General features: G+C 38.0%; 1 protein-coding gene across 1 annotated transcript in view; it reads right to left on the bottom strand.

The window, feature by feature from the left end:
- Positions 1 to 20,180, bottom strand: part of LOC121412971 (probable ATP-dependent RNA helicase DDX10) — a 60,117-nt gene that overhangs the window by 14,617 nt on the left and 25,320 nt on the right. The window contains exons 2-7 of the mRNA XM_041605734.1: positions 6,501 to 6,692; positions 4,347 to 4,505; positions 3,708 to 3,828; positions 2,766 to 2,880; positions 1,940 to 2,036; positions 669 to 773 (exon numbers count right to left, since the gene is read on the bottom strand). Of these exons, the coding sequence (XP_041461668.1) occupies positions 669 to 773; positions 1,940 to 2,036; positions 2,766 to 2,880; positions 3,708 to 3,828; positions 4,347 to 4,505; positions 6,501 to 6,692 (789 nt within the window). The remainder of the gene's footprint in view (positions 1 to 668; positions 774 to 1,939; positions 2,037 to 2,765; positions 2,881 to 3,707; positions 3,829 to 4,346; positions 4,506 to 6,500; positions 6,693 to 20,180) is intronic.

The following is a 20,180-nucleotide window of genomic DNA, read 5'->3' as shown; positions in this document are numbered from 1 at the left end:
CTATATTATCATGTACGATCAATGGGTGATTCTAAAAAAAAAGAGGGGGACAATGTGTAATGCCTAAAATAAATGATTTTTCATGATTTACCTGCAGGTTGCCAAGTGTGGCTATGTGACTTGATATATTTGTACATTTCATATCAAGTTAACCAAATAAATTGTCTGAATTCCTTTTTTCCAATGTGACTCTACAAGGAACATATCATAACATTTGATTTATAGGATATTAAGTCTATTTTTGCAAAGAAATAAAACACCTACTTTTTCAAATAAAAACATTTTTTTTCATACTTACATTTTTTAATGGAAGGGGGAGGGGTCCATAATAACAGAGCTGCCAACCTCTGAACAAGAACATTTCAGAATTACAAAAGCTGAAAATCAGTATTTTGGTGAGGAAATCCTTTTTTTCAGCTGGAACTTAAAAAAATCAGTATTTTGCATGAAACCATCAGTATTCTTCTCCTTTTTCAGTACTAAATATGGAAAAACCATACCACTTGGTACCTCTGTAATAAGGATAAATTTTGTCATTATTCTTTATTCTAAATATTCATCAAAATACCCCCCCCCACCAAGAAAAAAAAATTAATAAATAAAAAATAAATAATAATAATAATATAAATAATAAATAAATGAAGATGGAGGATGTATTCAAACAGTACCTGCTTGCAACTGGACATGAAGACCAAAATCTTCTGTTTTAAGTGGGCTTTGAGGAAAGAATACAAGACATCCAGCTTCTGCTCCAACTCACATACAATGTAACTCTGCATTTGTAATGAAAAGAAACAGAATAACTGAGATGATAAAATCAAAGATGATGACAAGGATAATTACAAGAAAATTAAGAAAAAGACAAAAAAAAAACCTTCAGAATAATACTATCTGAATATATAGCACACAAATATGAAATTTCCTTTAGAAGAGGGTCAGGGAGAGTAGAATAAAGAGCATCTCATAAGCGGCAAGAAATTATCTCATGACATCCTCTCCTTAAACTTGATTTTAAAAAATTAATTTATGGAGGAAGGAAGAGTTGATATATATAAAAGGAAAATAAACAATGGTCAAAATTTAAGCTGAAATCAGGAGCACAACTAACAAAGAGTTGCGATTGGTCTGATCAACAACAACTATGGACGACCAACCTCAACATCTAAAATGAAAATTTGTTCAAAATGTTTTCTAGATATGATGTATATTCATACATTCATCATTTTCCTGTAGAAAAAAATATGGTATGGATGGATTTCCATACAGTTGAGATTGATCAATCATAACGTTTTGTAAGACAGGGCCCAGTTCTATTGGAAGATAACACAGTGATATCACATGATAAAGCAAGAGTGAGTGACACTGACTGGAAGGATACAGAAGGTAAAACAAACCATAAGGATAAATATCTGGGGCCTGTTGCAGAAAGAGTTGCAATCAACCGCAACTCTAAAAATCATGCGCAACTTGATTTTCAACCAATCAACAGCACGCATTTGGGACTTGCGATTGGGTTTTTGACTTGCGTTTAAATGCAACTCTTTCTGCAACGGACCCCTGTAAACCACAGAAACAACACAGGGGCCTGTTCTCAATTTCCTCCCTGGGGTATACACACTGCAGAATGTTGTGGCCTAGTGGATTAGTCTCAAGGCTTTGAAACACAGGGTCACAGGTTCAGATCCCAGCCATGTTTTATCTCCCTTCAGTTAAGAAAATGATCTACATTGTGCTGCTCTCAGTCTCATCCCAGGTGAGGTAAATGGGTACCTGGCAGGAATTAATTCTTTAAAATGCTTGTGCACTGTGAAAGGCTTGCTGGTCTAAAGCTGGAGTAATAATATCAGAGTCACTTTGGAAGTGCCAGGAGATGTTACTGGTACATAATATGCACTATACAAGAACTGAATTAAATATCATTATTATTCCATTTCCATACCTGATCTAGCTGAACCGGTGTACTGTGAGTATGATGTTCATGGACAGCAACATACTTGGGTTCTAGAAGGCTGAGTCTTGCCAGGTCACGTACCGATCTGAAAACAACATGCGATATATACAAGAAGGATAATAATACCCTGTGCATCAAGAAGGTCCAAGGAGGGTGCCAGAATGCTCCCTAGGGAGTGGAGACGGTGCATTTTACATGTGGAACGACGATGAATCCAATGACTGGGGTAAAATATACAGTATCTGTAAATTCACTTTGGCGTTGTTCAAATGTATTCAATGCTAGATAAAAGCAGATTAACTTTACAAATGATTTCAATATAACTGTGACCTTTGCTGGTGTTTGAATAAAGTTTGTTCATTGTTGCTTTTAACAGTGGTTTGAAAGCTTGAGTCTGTGCACCTTTATCATTCAGAGCATGAAGAGATTTTTCACACATAAAATAGAGAAACTGAGCATGTATCAAATGCAAAATTTCATTCGCAGGTTTAAAAAATAGAGACCACTCCCCCGAGCAAAATCTAAACAATACAGTGATGTGTTACCATTACCTCCTAGGAAATATGAATTACGTAACCTCCCTTCCCCCCCCCCCCTTTAAGTCTTGCCGAACCTACCTATTCCTCTTGATTATATGCCAAAGAATAACAGTCAGATAAACTTCCCAGAATAAGCTAAATGGAATTATTATGTTGTATCAAAAAGGTTATATTTTTAATTCCTTGGTAAAAAAGGGTAATTTACTATATTGTGCATATGTTGCAGCCATGAGTATGTGGAGAAGCTTCAATTCATGTAAATTCCAAGGACTTACTTGGTTTGGGTTGCAGAGAAGAGTAAAGTCTGTCGTTCAGATGGAAGATGATCCAAGATGGCGTCCATTGTCTTCTGAAAACCAAGGTCGAGAATACGATCTGCTTCATCAAGGACTGAAAGTAAAAATTGAAAAAGAGGATCAAAGTTAATTTGTAATCTGATTTCTAATTTCTTCACCATTTTACTTCTTTTATTCCTGTATAGTCAAACAAATTGGAAGGGCCATTGGGTTATAGTTATGATTTTTTTACCCCTAATATCCATGTAACTTTCTTACAAGATCTAGTTTTGTGTCCATAGATTTCTATGAATGTTTCTTTGTCATTTAGTGAATGAATATAAATGCTGCTGCTGATGATAACAATAATCAACAACACTAACAGTGATACTACTACTACTACTACTACTACTACTACTACTACTACTATTACTACTCCTACTACAACTTCTGCTTCTATTGCTACTACTGCTGCTACTGCTACTACTACTACTACTTCTACTACTACTACTACTACTACTACTACTACTACTACTACTACTACTACTTCTACTACAACTATTACTACTACTACTAATACTACTACTACTACTACTACTACTACTAATACTACTACTACTACTATAGTAAAGATAATTATGTCAATGCTAATGATAGCAATACTACTAGTTAATAATAATCATCATCTGTAGTTGACTTCATCTGATTTGGCTGGTTTGTACACAATGCAAGCAAACTTTTCATTCTCAGGAGAATTTGAGCAAAGGGCAATAGGGCTCACAATAAAATTGCCTTTCTCCGTCGCAAGAAGATCTTATCAGGTACCCTTTCAATACTTGGCCAAAAAAAAAAAGAAAAATGTGCTGCACAAGAATCAAAGCCATCCATGGTCTTCCATCCCCTCATCATCATCATCTTTACCACATTTTTCCCCTTTCTCACCTAGCATCTTCAGATTTAGGCTCTCAAAGCAGGCCGTCTCATCCATGTGTTGTAGGAGTCTCCCTGGAGTACACACAACAATATTGGTCTTCGGGATCCTCTCCATCTCAGTCTTCAAGTCCTACATCAAATAAAACACAAAACAATAATATCTTTGGTAAATAAATCACAACAATCTCAGATGGAAATTGAATGTCAAGTTTATCCATGAGGTAACATAAACAAGAATACAAATTCACAGGACTAAAAACAGGAATCTGTGTGATGGATAGTAGTGATGTATAACAGTTGTAAGAGAGAACACAGCTGGTTCAGTGTGCATTTTAAAGCTATTGAAGAAAGAAGTCGCAGCACACAATGATTTTATGAGAAAGACTTGTTTAAAGATCAAGATTGATTTTCAACCTATCACAGTGGATCTAGATCTGGTTTATTTACAACATTATTGTGTGAAACCATGGAAGCTCAGCTGAAAAATGACCACATTGAAGATCACCAACACAGAAAAGCACACGTGGGACAGTGTTAATAATTGCTTGGAAAAGGACCAGGGCCCCCCCCCGTCTTACAAAGATTTGCGATTGATCCGATTAACCACAAAACCCATGGTGTTTATGTTTGGCAAACTCAAATGCATACCTTTCCTCCGATGATGAGCCCAGCGGAGAAGTCATGCTTTGATCCTACTTTACACAGTACTTCAAACGTCTGATAAGCTAGCTCCCTCGTAGGCGAGATGACAAGAGCCCCAAGACCATCGGGTACGGACCAGGAGTTCCGGTAGAGACACTCCAATATCTGTGTTTCAAATAATGACAATATGATAATACTAAAAAGCAAATTCAAATGTTGATCAGGCTATGAATTCACCTAGAATCACAGCAATGATTATGGCACTGACATTTGATGAAAAATATAAAAAGTTGAAAATAATAAAGAATGGGCTGTTTGTATGAAACTTGTGTTTTACATGGCAGAATTATTGTAATAAAATTGGGAATTCCTCATTTTGTATGTAAAGTTGCATAGCTTCATAATGGAGTATGTCATGTATAAGCATGCAGCATTTAACAAAACATCTCATGACTATCTGACAACAAGCTTCCCTGTACACTGTATATGCATGACTTCTTTATATGCAGCAGGGTGCCATTACATCACATCAACAAGAAATTGTAGCTATTCAAGTACATCACATCAACAAGAAATTGTAGCTATTCAAGTGTAAACTTGAATTGCTCTTTACAGGACACTACTCTGCATGGTTCAATGACATTTGCTCTGGCGACAGTTGCTCTGCTCTAAATTCCACACAAAAATGGAACCAACTTAAATCTTGCGTTTAACACTATACCCCATCTTAAACCTAACACAAAACCCTATTGCAACCCTAACCCCTATGGCCCGTATTCTGAAGTCGGGTTTAACTTAAACTCAGGTTTAAAGTTGTGGTTTAAGTATGGAAAGCCAATTGCTACATAAATCACTAATAGTAAAGATATCATACTCAGCTCATTTGGCTCTCAAATCATTCATAATTGTCTAGGAAGTATAAATAGATGATTGTCTTCACCATCGATGAATCAGAAAAGAGCACAGTAAAAAATAAGAAACATACAATTTAATAAAAATTTTGTCACTTTTGGCTTCCCATAATTTTAGCACAGAGTTAGACCATGGTCTGAGTTAAACCAGACCTCAGAATACGGGCCTATATCTTTAAAGCCCGGATCAATTGTTACCGGAACCAAGGACCTACTACAACTTGACATTCAACGAATCCCCTCCTTTGGGCCTAAGACAGTTATGGCTAATCCTTTTATAAACACAGCACTGGCAGCTGACGCCCATCAAGCCGGTCGTAAAACACGCTGTCACTGATGGACCGCAGAAATCAATTGTATGCTGCTCCTACACATTGCAATGTTGTTTGTTAACTTTATCAAAGCAACACACAGCAGCGAACGTTAGCGCTATTAAAATGATCGCAGAAACAAGAAAACAGGCATGCATACCAGTAAACATATTTTTTACATACATCGCTAACAACCGCTCACAAAATGCATTGAAATCAGAGTGCAGATCAGTATATCTACAGCAAAAAAGCAGTAAACATTCAACAGAGAAATGTGCGAAAAGACGTTAAAAATTATTCTGCGCATTGCATTATAGGTAAGGCAGGGACTTTCTCTGATCGTAGCGATCAAACTTACATGACCGTATCTGGTCGAAAGAGGGCCAGAGATTGAGCTGTGACTATCATAGGCTGAGAAGGGATTGAGTAAACAATCGCCCCGGGCGCTCGTCGTAAAAAGAGAAAGTTAACTCAGTGACAGCCATTTTAACAGGTGGAAACAGGTGGTGGCCATAAAACGCTCTTGTTGAATGTCCAGTTGTAGTAGGTCAATGCCGGAAAAAAATGCCATATCACCACTCAGCATAAATAAATATTTGCCAAGACAGATTGAAAGTGCTTCTGTGAAACATTATACGCAATACACATCAAGGCTTTCTTTTAGCAACAACTTTCTTATCTCCTAGACTTATAAGGGCGACAGTATCTCAGTTTGTACGTTTTGACCTCCTGATCAACATAAACTTGTCAAAATTTGCTTTTCTTGTGTGGAAATAGCAAAACTTTGTTTTGGTTTTACATCTAGGCAATTGTTGTCAGCTCTGTTAACATCTTCAACTTTGCCATAATAATCAACACTTTGATTGTGGGCATCAATAGAAATACAGGACATCTGTCCTAAATTTTAAACCCAAATATTGAAAGGAAATGATACTCACTGGAATCAGGAATGCTAAAGTCTTGCCAGAACCGGTCTTGGCTGCACCTAGGACATCGTGGCCCTGTAAGGCCAGACCTATCGCCCCTTTCTGGATCTCAGTAGGAACCTTGTAGCCAGCCTCTTCAAGAGCAGACAGCGTTCTTTTACTCAGAGGGAAGTCAGAGAATGTCTCTATTTCTTTGGGATTGATCTAAAAGCAAAAGAAAAAGAGCAAACAGAATATTTTGAATATAGCAAGACAGTTGGGCTGAGGATGGAGGATTTTATAAACAATATTGTGCAAAGTTGATGGAGGGGTGAGCTGATTCCAGCAGCTTCTTGTTACCAACAAATATTGGACTCTGCAGAGTGTAGCCTTCTGGCAAAGCAACTGGCACAATCTTTTTCAATTACCAAATTCAGATAGAGAGTGGGTAGCAACAGACATTAGCCAGGAAACCAGAGTTCATGATTTTCTTTCATCTTCCATTGATTACTGCAATCAGAACTTTTAGAAATCAAATCAACTACCAGTACTTTTTTCTAAATTATACAAATTACTACTTATAAGATAAGTTGAATTTGCAATGAAACACACACCCATTTGGGCCTTTTTCTGCTAATCTAGATGAAAGGAGACAGCAATGAATATGAAGACAAAGGAGCAGAAACAAAAAAGGAGAAGAAAAAATAAAAGTAGAGTTGGAAGGAGAGGAAAGGTAGATGAAGAGAAAAAGAATTAAAACTAGAAGAAAAAGAAGACTGAGGAAGATGGGGATGCAAAATAAGAATGTAAAAGGGAAGCTATACAGCAGCAGACAAATAACCTTTTCATTTTTTTAATTTCATTTCAAGAAAAACACAAAGATTAACATGAATAATTCTAATAATTAATAGTTTGTTTTACTGATCATAATATGATCATGGAGTGAAATTTTCAAATTTTAATTTATTTTCCTCCACCTCGCCGACGTACACTGTCGCTGGGCCGAGAGTGCCCGCAGTCAGTGCATACAAGCGCACTTTGCACAGTCGCAGCTGCACAGCTCTGAATACGCACAGACAGTGCGCGAAAATGAAATAAAATTACATTGGTCTTCATGACATCTGTGGTAATTCTTGCAGCTATAGAGAGCACATCTATATCTGCCATAGCCAGGCGGCTTCTTGAGAGTAAAAATCATTTACTGACGTAGGCTTACTCTCAATGAAGCCAGGTATTCCTATCCATACACGTGCGTGTAGGCCGCCAAAACCTGGAACTTTCGCCCGAGATTTCTATTTTCCTTCTAAAAGATCTAGCCCTAAATCATGTACATGGGATGCAACTTCATTTCCGACATTTCTGCGCCATCGATTTTATTTTTAAACAAGAATTCATCCAAAAAATGAGAAAAAATGACAAGACGGAAGAGACTTGCCCGATGTACGGCTATGCCCACCCATGGGTTCAAAGCATCTCGCGTGCGAAGGAATATCAGTAGTATGCACGCGACACACACGACACAGTTAAACTTTTCTGGGCTTTTGCCCACATAAAATATTACTAATAATTTTATATATCACATTCTGCTATGACACTTACCGAATCATTTAGATCCTTCCGTGACTTCTCCTTGAAGTTTCTTTTAAAAAACATGTATATTTTCTTGATCTTTAGGGAAGATTTTACGGAGATGAAAACTGATCAGCGCGGATATCAATTTTCGCCTAAAGAGGGCGCGCGATTTATATTCATATCAAAGAAACGACAAGGGAAAGACTAGGCACCTACACTATTTTACACTCAAATCGACGCAAGGCATTACGCGAAGTCAGTGAAGTGTCCAATCTTTTCATTGTATAGACTTTGGGAATACCGTATACGTATTATTGACGTTCGTTAAAGCTTGTACTGCTGGTTTCTTTCCAGGCACGTATATTATTTTCAGTTTTTTTTTTAAATTAGTCATCTTTTTAAATTCATTGAAAATAAGTGTTATCATCACCAATGATAATCTTTAATTATGTTTTTGAAGGTATTTCATTTATTGGTGCCCATAATTAGTAAATTAATCATAAGGATTGCACATTCAAAGAATTTAGATACAGTTATAAAATTACCGAGGAGCTGAATCAAGGTTGTGAAATTATAGCATATTATAACATATAGGCCTACTATTAACCTCGTACATAGACCAAAAGCTTCGGTCTCTGTTATGTTGGTTGTTCAGCTGAACTCCGTTGGCTTCACTCACCAAACACAGAGACCGAAGTTCTAGCGCGATCTGTACAGGGGACTCAATGGCCATATGTTTATGCAAGGCTCAACATTAGCGGTGGCCCGGGGCCACCAAAAAATCATCTCGGGCAACCATTATTGAAAAAATGTTAAGTTTTGGTGGTCCGAATCGGGCAACCAATAATTTTCAAAGTAGCGCAATTTTTCTCCTGATTTTGCATGCATTTATCAACTTTCTACAGTTCAAATTGCAAGAAAATTCGTCATGCGCCTTTTTTGTTAATCTACACACAAATACACACACACAAAGATTGCATAGTCATGACAGTATGTAGGCCTACAGCTAGCATACAGTAACTATTATTCAGCCGGCTGTGCTGGCTGTCTGGGTGAGCTTTGCATGCATGAAACCACTGCAGCTAGCCGTGCGCTTGCAGACTATTCAGACTCAGGGAGCTGCGATACGAAATGTTACTGCTAAGAAATCTTCCCAGAACTTCGAAAATCTACGTCAAAGTCACATTTTACACCAATGAAATGCCCTTCTACAGTCCAAATGTACTGAAACCTGATTATTTGCAAGCATTAAAAGGAGGAATTATGACCTCTCTTTTCACTCAAAAAGACTGATTTCCAAAAGCATTAATTACATAGAACATAGGTGAGTACATCACAGTCCCACATGTGCATTTGTATGTATGTTGATATTTGGTTTATTTCGACGCTGTCTCTTCTAGCCAAAAATGAATAGGCAGCTTCTTTGTTTCTTGTTTATAAATGACTTCTTAAACCACTCTTAAGGAAGTAAATACTTTGGGAAGGCATTTCATTGATATGAAATGTGAATTTTTTCCATCATTTTGTCAAATATAGGGAAGGAATTTTCTCACTGTTTTTTCCAGATAACTTTTGCCGTTTTCTTATTTTTTTCTTTTATTTTTTTTACAGTGATTAAACCATTCATCCCCTTCCCATTGAATATGCCTGATTAAAGAACATGTTTCTACTGAATAATAATAATTTTCCCCATTTTTTTTATAATTTTGTCTTCTTCATTTTTCTTACATTTTCTTTGTTTTTTTTCTCAAATTTTTTTTCCTCTTCTTTGTTTTTTCTTTCATTTTTACAATTTTTGTTTTCTTTTTTTCAATATACTCTTCTAAATTTTTTTTTATTTCCCCCTTTTACACATTGTTCTGCAGCATATTTTTCTGTGATTTTCTCCTGGTATAATATGCTGGAAAAGAGAAAATAAACTGGATTTGGGGCCTGTATAATCTAGGTTTTATGAATTACCACAAAATAAGCAAAGTAGTATAACAGCTAGACCAAAAGCTTCAGTCTCTGTTATTTTGGTTGTTCAGCTGAACTCCATTGGCTTCTCTCACCAAATACAGAGACCGAAGTTCTAGCGCGATCTGTACAGGGGACTCAACGGCCATATGTTTATGTACTTAAGATCGGATAAAACGGGGAAGTGAATTTGCGCGACAGCCAAGGTAAGTCACTGTTTTTGTTCCTTTTAACTTTATTTTTCTCTGTTTTTTGGCAATTAATGCCAAGAGGGAATATTAATTTGCATTTTGGTCGCATTAACTTTCAAAATTTTTATTCATTAAAGACAAAAATTGAAGAGCCCCGACGGGGGGATTTTGCATTGCAAGTCCCCTAATGGTGGCTGCACGATAGCGAGCCGTCTGTGTACGAGGAGAAATAAAAAAAAAAAAGTTAAAAACTCCTCGAAACAGACGGCTGCAGCTGTCTACCTCGTACAATGTGTGAGTGGGCTACGCCGCAATCTTGTTTCCTATTGTTCTTCGCCAACGTTACGCAACGCACCCGTCTGTAACGTTGGCAGTCACTGAAACTGCATAGATTGATCGTGTTCTCTCCCATATTATTGGACTTTATTGTCCGAGCGCATAGACTGCCACACTCATGGTTTCAAATCGTCTCGTGTGTGAAGGATTCATATGCACCTGGTGCACGCGAATCTTTCACACCTATTTTACTAAAATAACTGTGACTTTACATCGTAGCTAAGAATTATAATTTTGCTGTGACACTTACCGAACCATATGGATCATTTGTTGAATTCTCTTTGCTGTTTTTTTTAATAAAATAAGAGCATTTTTCGTGATCTTCACGTAGATGCCTCTGGATCAGCGTTGATATCAACTTTTGCCTAAAGAGGGTGCGCGATATTATTCACAAGCCGGTAGGCACTTAAGAACCAAGTTTGAAAGGATACTCGTAAAATTATGTCACTCTCGCTGATGAATATTCATTAGATCATGGTCGTGCGTGTTCAATACACACTGAGTGCATGCATGCAGAGAGTTTGTATTGAACACGCACGACCACAATCTAATGAATATTCATCGCGAGAGTGACGTAATTTTACGAGTGTCCTTTCAAACCACTCTAGGCGACACCGCAATACTTACCCGTGTTAAGAAACTGGGACTCCACTCACGCGCATTTGGGCAGCCCTAGCTTAGAACTAAGCTTTCTTTCCGTAAAAAATCTTTATTCTTATGATTCAATAAACGTTAATGAATATATAATTACTCTTAAATCGGTACTCACCGGTTCTTTTCTTGAATTTTCTGCCTAATTCCCACGCTTCTGGCAACAATTCTGCCTACGATTCTGTCGCCATAGACAGCTGTTCATGCAACTCTATTTATAAATGGAGCGCCCCTTACGAGAGTTGTTAATGCCGCGGAGAAATCGTTAGGCATTTTGGCCTGTGATCAAGGCTTAGCTGTTCTATTTTTTTTCATATGTGTGAGATCGAAATCACAGAGAGTAAACACTCTTCCATATGGAAGAGTGTATACTCGCTGTGATTGTGAGATAGGGAGGCGCAACACCCCCACCCACATGGGCGCAAATCCCAGGGCCGGGGGACATGTACCCCTCACTCAAAATAGTAGGGGGCACATTATGAAATATCCCCTACTATTTTTGGTTCAAAAAATTCATTCAAAATCGAAATAAAACATTTGGAAGAGACTATCTTACTTTTGGGATGCCCCCCTTTTTTTGCTTGTTTGCTTGTCAAATTTCTTTTGGTTAAGATGACCTTCTTTAGGGGGTGATAAACCTTTTTTTTTGTTTGTTTGTTTGTCAAATTTTCCAGCCCCTGGTCCCCCTACCTTTGGGGACTCGGAGATTTCCGCCCTTGCAAGTAGACATACTCTTGATATTGTTTGCGAATCTGCACGGGCGTCGGAGGCTGGGGGATGAGGAAAAGCGGTGAGACGAGAACAAAAATAGAAGCGGAAAAGAGGACAGAAAAAAGTGAAAGAAAGAAAAATTAATGGAAAATAAAAGGGAAGAGAAAATAGGGAGAAATGTGATGGGTAAAAAAAATTGGGGAAAGAAGACAGAAAAAAGTGAACGAAAGAAAAATTAATGGAAAATAAAAGGGAGGAGAAAATAGGGAGAAATGTGATGGGTTACGTCGAGATTTATGTGCCCGTGCAAAAAGAAATGAGCAGAGGTTGAGATGTTGTCCGTTTGGCCAAATGCCTGTCTGTTTCTCGGACTGGCGCCCGTGTTGCAAAAATTATTACCGTAAGCTGATGGAATCACTGCTTCATACGGACAGTGACAGGATTTAGCGGTTGTAGGTATAAATCGCGCTCTAACACTCTAAAACTGTGTTCTTTATCAAAAAGCTGTCCTTCATATTCATTTTCGCAAAAGAATATAAAGTTAATTTAAATCATTGTCTGTAGTTGTCCTGTTTATGTTTAAAATACTTAGAAATTGGGTTAGGTTATAAGGTTACCAAATTATCAAGACAGAAAAAATATATTTTTTCTGATTTTGCGCGTCGAGCTGGCATTATTTGATCTGTGAGATTATGTTTTTGATGACATTCATTGTGTTCACAGCAATAATTATTAAACATTGCGCACGCGCCGTGCGCCGCATGAATTATGTAGATCAGTGAATAACTTACCGCTACACACGAGCAGTTGCATAATATATACAGAGCAACTGCCCATGTTTAATGGTCCATAATATACCGACTTTTTTCTTTTTTGGAAAGAGTATGAAGTTATCTACTGATATACTGAATGTACAATAAAAGTCATTATCATGTATTTCTTGACATTTCATTTACTTTTTTTCCCATCCCATAGCTGCTCGCATAGACCTACGCCGTCACAAATAACAAAACAAAATCTCACTTTTTTTTCTTTTTTGGTGGGGGATGGATTTTCCACTGGATACGCAACGGTACAATTTTTCAAATTATTTTTTTCTGCTATTTTCATAATAAACTTTAAATGATTTCGCCTGTGCAATATTATTTTTTTTAAGACAACTTAACAAAATTACATCTCGTCATCATCATCATAGCATCGTCACCAACTTCATTCTCATCTTCATCACCACTACCACCATCATTATCATTATCATCATCATCACCGCCACCATCACCACCACTATCATCTTCACCAAGATAATTTTCATCATCATCATCATTGCCATCATCGTCTTTCTTTTTTTCTTATTTTTTCCCCTTCCCTTCTTTTTTTCCTTTCTATTTTCCTCCTTTTTTAGAGGGGCATACCACCACGCCCCCTCACTGGATATCGGCCTCTAAATATGTTTGTTGTTGTATATAAGTTGGCGGATGCCTCATGAAATGAAATAAGAGAAAATAAGGAAAAGGAAACTAAGAAGAAAAAAAAACAAGAAATGAGAAGAAAAAAGAAAGCCAAACAAACAAGAAAAAACAATATCAAAATTTTGTTGTAAAGTCTTCTACGTCAGTTTAATAATTGTTTTCAGTGAAATGAGAACATAAAAGAATTGAAACAAGTAAGAAGGGCTATACATCGTAGCAAAGAAATAGAGGGAAGCTCCGAGACAATAAAAAGGGTGAGAAAAAGAAGACTTTGAAAACCTCACAACACGTACGAGCATAATAAAAAAAACTGGAATAAGCGAGGACAAGTAGCTGAGGGACCCTCCCCTCTCTCTCTATTTATTTATTTATCAAACTCGATAAACAAGAACTTCTTACTAATCAAAATATTGCGAGCAAAAAGCACGAGCTGACATTTTTTTTTAAATATTCAAAACTTATAGAGAGACGCATTTTAAACATTATTCATGAAACTTATTAATCATTCATTTCCAATCATTCGATTGCGACAAATGATCTGAGAATTTAGTGTTTTTAGGAATTCATTAAAAGCATAAAGTTGTATCTCAACATTAAAATATTGCAGGCGCAACGCATGAGCTAAAGCTTTATACAAAGACTAAAAAAATGACATTTTAAGTATTTTTGGTAATCACGAAAAAGATTGATATTTCATGGAAGAAAGCTCAAATCCCGAGGAGGAATATTTTTATGAATTGACTCTAAAAGCCGGGGGCCACTTCCATTCACGAGTGGATACCATGCGCGATCATGGGGTCTCAAAAAGCACCCTAAACACGTAATTCCTGATTCTGAAAATGCACCCCTTAACAAGTATTGACGTGTACCGTACCCTTGACAAGAATTGGAAACAAAACGATACTCTTTAAATATTCCCTGAAATGCACAAGTACAGGAATGTTTATTGTTACGGGTCCTTCGGTCTTCGGTTTTTTTACCTTTAATTGGCTTAGTACGACCCCACCTAGCTTCTACACCTTGCGCAAATTGGACTCTAAACACGAGGTGTTGGGGAAAACAAGGACATCCTTTATAAAACATTTTAATCTTGTTTTATCATCCCCTCAAATTCGACCCTAAACACGTAATTTTCCTAGCGAAATTGATATACCCCTTTTTCATTATTTTTGTGTTTTTGACACCCTTATCACGTTACGTACGTAACGTGCCCTATAGTGAAAAAGATTTTTTTTTTTTGGTCGCGCATATGGTATCCACTCATGTAAGTGGCCCCCGGGCTTAAAAAACTGTGGAAGCCCCATTTAATATTTGATTATGGGATTATAAGTCGAATAAATAAAAGCTGAAAAAATAAAGTATTTTGTGTTCCTCTATCATAATTCTCTTTCTCTTTAACACTAGTTCCCTTTTTTTTTGGGGGGGGGGTATTTTGGTTAAAAAAGCTAAAGGAGAGAAAAAAAAATCATAATTTCTGGCTATAGTCGTTGAAGTGGTAGGGACACCCCCCCCCCCCCGTTGTTATGCATTACGCCAATATGGGACCAAATGATCCTTCATGTCCGGCGCGAAACTTATGCAATAAATTAAACTTTATTTTTTGAAAAATTTAAAGCTTGCGCTGTTAACTCCAATCGCTTTCACCTGAATTTGCGATGAATGCTAGCGTTATGAAATATATCATTATCAACGTCTGGCGAAAAGAATAACCAACCGATCACCTGACGAGAAAGCGTATCACGTGATCTGCATAACAGCTTCGATCGCGAGTCAGAAGTGAAGAGCAACTGCCAAGAAAATCAGGAAAAAGTCGTCAAAATGTAAGTTTCCCTTAATATCTTTCATTTTATTTTTGTTGCTTACAATGAATTTACGATCCTTAATTATAATATTGGCCAAAAAAAGAAATAGAGAGCGTACTTGTGAAATAATATCGAAATATCCTGTACTCAAAGATTTCTAACCTCGCAATTCCACTGATGTCTCCTATGAGGTCCATACATGTAATGTTTGGACCTCATTGGTACTAGGAGTGTTTCAAACTTGGTTCTTAAGTGCCTACCGTTTGTTTACGGTATACTGTACCTTTGTTTACGGTGTTGCAAGCTAGCTGCATTCTAGGCGATCAGCATTATTTTCTTGCTTGTTCAATCCACTTTCATCATCATCTTGTCAAAAGATGGCGTACTTTACCAATAAGTATATACATGAGATGCAACCTGTTGATTTTTGGTACAATTTCCTATTATGCGCCGACGACTTGAATTGAGAATGTTCGATACGAAAAATTGCTTTTCGATTGTTGTTTGCGTACTTTCCACCGCAGTAAATAGGACGGATCGAACGGAGTATCCTGGTTGAGACTTGGAGGTAAGCGATAAAAACACTTTTATAAATAATTTCCAATTTCTTTTTAAACAAACTTAAATCATTAAAAAAAGAATATCGTAGTGGAGAAATACTGAAACGTTGGGCGTTTTTCATTCCTCACATTCGTATGATGAATGAAAACGTCAAAGTCCACCATGAAACCACATGCGTTGTGCGAGGTTAGTATTGCTAACCTCGCATGTTGAGTGAGACTGCCAAACCACGTCACCCAGCCGGGGCATAGGCTACAACAAAACCACCCATGGGTTCATATCGTCTCGCGAGTGAAGGATTATCAGTCATACGCACGCGACACACCACTACACTTCGAAAATACAGTGGGCTTTTGCCCACATAAAATATTATGTTTAAATAAACATTCCACATCCTGCTATGACACTTACCGAATCATTTAGATCCTTCCGTGACTTCTCCTTGAAGTTTCTTTCTAAAAATATGTATATTTTCTTGATCTTTAGTGAAGATTTTACGGAGATAGAAATCAGTCAGCGTTGATATCAATTTTCTCCTGAAGAGGGCGCGCGATTTATATTCATATCAAAGACACGACAAGGGAAAGAATAGGCACCTACACTATTTTACACGCATATCGACGCAAGGCATTACGCAAAGTCCGTGAAGTGTCCAATCTTTTCATTGTATAGACTTTGGTACACCGTATACGTATTATTGACGTTCGTCAAAGCTTGTACTGCTGGTTTCTTTCCAGGCACGTATATTATTTTCATTTTTTTTTTATCAGTCATCTTTTTAAATTAATGCAAATGAGTGTTATCATCACCAATAATAATCATTAATTATGTTTTTTGAAGGCATTTCATTAATTGGTGCCCATAATTAGTAAATTAATCATGAGGATTGCGCATTCAAAGAATTTAGATACAGTTATAAAATTACCGAGGAGCTGAATCAAGGTTGTGAAATTATTAGCGCCACCAACGGGCTTCCTTGTATTTCCGTGGAAGAGACAAGCGAAGTCACTTTCGAGGCCGAGGTAAGCAAAATGTGCTTTTTTTTATCGGATTATTATTTTATATTCAACAAACTCTTGCTACTTACCGGCAAGAGCCCCGGTGCGTAGCGAGAAGGAGCTTCGGCAAATATTACTTCAGCAATGAAGCGATGTTTGCCGACTACTTCGAAATCCAGGGTCAAACACGGTCTATTGTATAATTGTACGAGGTTAGTACATACTAACCTGCACCGGCGTGAAGTTGGTTGGATATTGGATATTCGATATTCAAACTGTGAAGTTGGTTGGATATTCAGGTTCGATATTCAAACACGTGTGAAGTTGGTCAGATATTCAATATTCGATATTCAAAAATTAGGGGTTTTGAAAGCTAGCTAGGGGGCCGGGTTTAAAAGGTGGAGCACGTCTCGGGCAACCATAAAATAGCTGGCTTGCCCTAATATGAGGGGTTTTAAGGGGACAAAAGTCATTGAATAAAAGGGTTGGAAATTTCTAGTTTATTTTTTTTCAAGGGGCCCCAAGGGATATCCCGACGGCCTAGCCAGGGTGACCTCCTATCCTAACTTGTAGGACTCGGCTCAGGCAACAAGATAAACACCTTCTTGATCCGGCGCATGCACATTAAGGGGGCTCAAATTAACAAAATTAAAGGGAATAAAGGGCTATTTAGACCATTTTTTAATTAAAAAAAGTATTTTTTTTCAAGGGGCCCCCAGGGATATCCCGACGGCCTAGCCAAGGTAACAACCTATCCTAACTTGTAGAACTTGATTCGGGCAACAAGATAAACACCTGCTTGACCCAGCGCATGCACATTAAGGGGGCTCAAATTAACAAAATTAAAGGGAATAAAGGGCTATTTAGACCATTTTTTAATTAAAAAAAAATATTTTTTTCAAGGGGCCCCCAGGGATATCCCGACGGCCTAGCCAGGGTAACCACCTATCCTAACTTGTAGAACTTGATTCGGGCAACAAGATAAACACCTGCTTGACCCGGCGCATGCACATTTAGGGGGCTCAAATTAACAAAATTAAAGGGAATAAAGGGCTATTTAGACCATTTTTTAATTTAAAAAAGTATTTTTTTCAAGGGGCCCCCAGGGATATCCCGACGGCCTAGCCAAGGTAACCACCTATCCTAACTTGTAGAACTTGATTCGGGCAACAAGATAAACACCTGCTTGACCCGGCGCATGCACATTTAGGGGGCTCAAATTAAGAAAATTAAAGGGAATAAAGGGCTATTTAGACCATTTTTTAATTAAAAAAAGTATTTTTTTCAAGGGGCCCCAGGGATATCCCGACGGCCTAGCCAGGGTAACCACCTATCCTAACTTGTAGAACTTGATTCGGGCAACAAGATAAACACCTGCTTGACCCGGCGCATGCACATTTAGGGGGCTCAAATTAACAAAATTAAAGGGAATAAAGGGCTATTTAGACCATTTTTTAATTTAAAAAAGTATTTTTTTCAAGGGGCCCCCAGGGATATCCCGACGGCCTAGCCAAGGTAACCACCTATCCTAACTTGTAGAACTTGATTCGGGCAACAAGATAAACACCTGCTTGACCCGGCGCATGCACATTAAGGGGGCTCAAATTAACAAAATTAAAGGGAATAAAGGGCAATTTAGACCATTTTTCAATTTAAAAAAGTATTTTTTTCAAGGGGCCCCCAGGGATATCCCGACGGCCTAGCCAGGGTAACCACCTATCCTAACTTGTAGAACTTGATTCGGGCAACAAGATAAACACCTGCTTGACCCGGCGCATGCACATTTAGGGGGCTCAAATTAACAAAATTAAAGGGAATAAAGGGCTATTTAGACCATTTTTTAATTAAAAAAAGTATTTTTTTCAAGGGGCCCCCAGGGATATCCCGACGGCCTAGCCAGGGTAACCACCTATCCTAACTTGTAGAACTTGATTCGGGCAACAAGATAAACACCTGCTTGACCCGGCGCATGCACATTTAGGGGGCTCAAATTAACATAATTAAAGTAAATAAAGGGCTATTTAAACCATTTTTCAATTTAAAAAAGTATTTTTTTCAAGGGGCCCCCAGGGATATCCCGACGGCCTAGCCAGGGTAACCACCTATCCTAACTTGTAGAACTTGATTCGGGCAACAAGATAAACACCTGCTTGACCCGGCGCATGCACATTTAGGGGGCTCAAATTAACAAAATTAAAGTGAATAAAGAGCTATTAAGACCATTTTTTAATTAAAAAAAGTATTTTTTTCAAGGGGCCCCCAGGGATATCCCGACGGCCTAGCCAAGGTAACCACCTATCCTAACTTGTAGAACTTGATTCGGGCAACAAGATAAACACCTGCTTGACCCGGCGCATGCACATTTAGGGGGCTCAAATTAACAAAATTAAAGGGAATAAAGGGCTATTTAGACCATTTTTTAATTAAAAAAAGTATTTTTTTCAAGGGGCCCCCAGGGATATCCCGACGGCCTAGCCAGGGTAACCACCTATTCTAACTTGTAGAACTTGATTCGGGCAACAAGATAAACACCTGCTTGACCCGGTGCATGCACATTAAGGGGGCTCAAATTAACAAAATTAAAGGGAATAAAGGGCTATTTAGACCATTTTTTAATTTAAAAAAGTATTTTTTTCAAGGGGCCCCCAGGGATATCCCGACGGCCTAGCCAGGGTAACCACCTATCCTAACTTGTAGAACTTGATTCGGGCAACAAGATAAACACCTGCTTGACCCGGCGCATGCACATTTAGGGGGCTCAAATTAACAAAATTAAAGGGAATAAAGGGCTATTTAGACCATTTTTTAATTTAAAAAAGTATTTTTTTCAAGGGCCCCCAGGGATATCCCGACGGCCTAGCCAAGGTAACCACCTATCCTGACTTGTAGAACTTGATTCGGGCAACAAGATAAACACCTGCTTGACCCGGCGCATGCACATTTAGGGGGCTCAAATTAACAAAATTAAAGGGAATAAAGGGCTATTTAGACCATTTTTTAATTAAAAAAAGTATTTTTTTCAAGGGGCCCCAGGGATATCCCGACGGCCTAGCCAGGGTAACCACCTATCCTAACTTGTAGAACTTGATTCGGGCAACAAGATAAACACCTGCTTGACCCGGCGCATGCACATTAAGGGGGCTCAAATTAACAAAATTAAAGGGAATAAAGGGCTATTTAGACCATTTTTTAATTAAAAAAGTATTTTTTTCAAGGGGCCCACAGGGATATCCCGACGGCCTAGCCAGGGTAACCACCTATCCTAACTTGTAGAACTTGATTCGGGCAACAAGATAAACACCTGCTTGACCCGGCGCATGCACATTAAGGGGGCTCAAATTAACAAAATTAAAGGGAATAAAGGGCAATTTAGACCATTTTTCAATTTAAAAAAAGTATTTTTTTCAAGGGGCCCCAGGGATATCCCGACGGCCTAGCCAGGGTAACCACCTATCCTAACTTGTAGAAC

Source organism: Lytechinus variegatus, chromosome 4, assembly GCF_018143015.1.
Source record: "Lytechinus variegatus isolate NC3 chromosome 4, Lvar_3.0, whole genome shotgun sequence".
In the NCBI taxonomy this organism is placed as follows: Eukaryota; Metazoa; Echinodermata; class Echinoidea; order Temnopleuroida; family Toxopneustidae; genus Lytechinus; species Lytechinus variegatus.
Note: the sequence above shows the minus strand (reverse complement) of the source record. Positions and strands in the feature narration are given on the sequence as shown.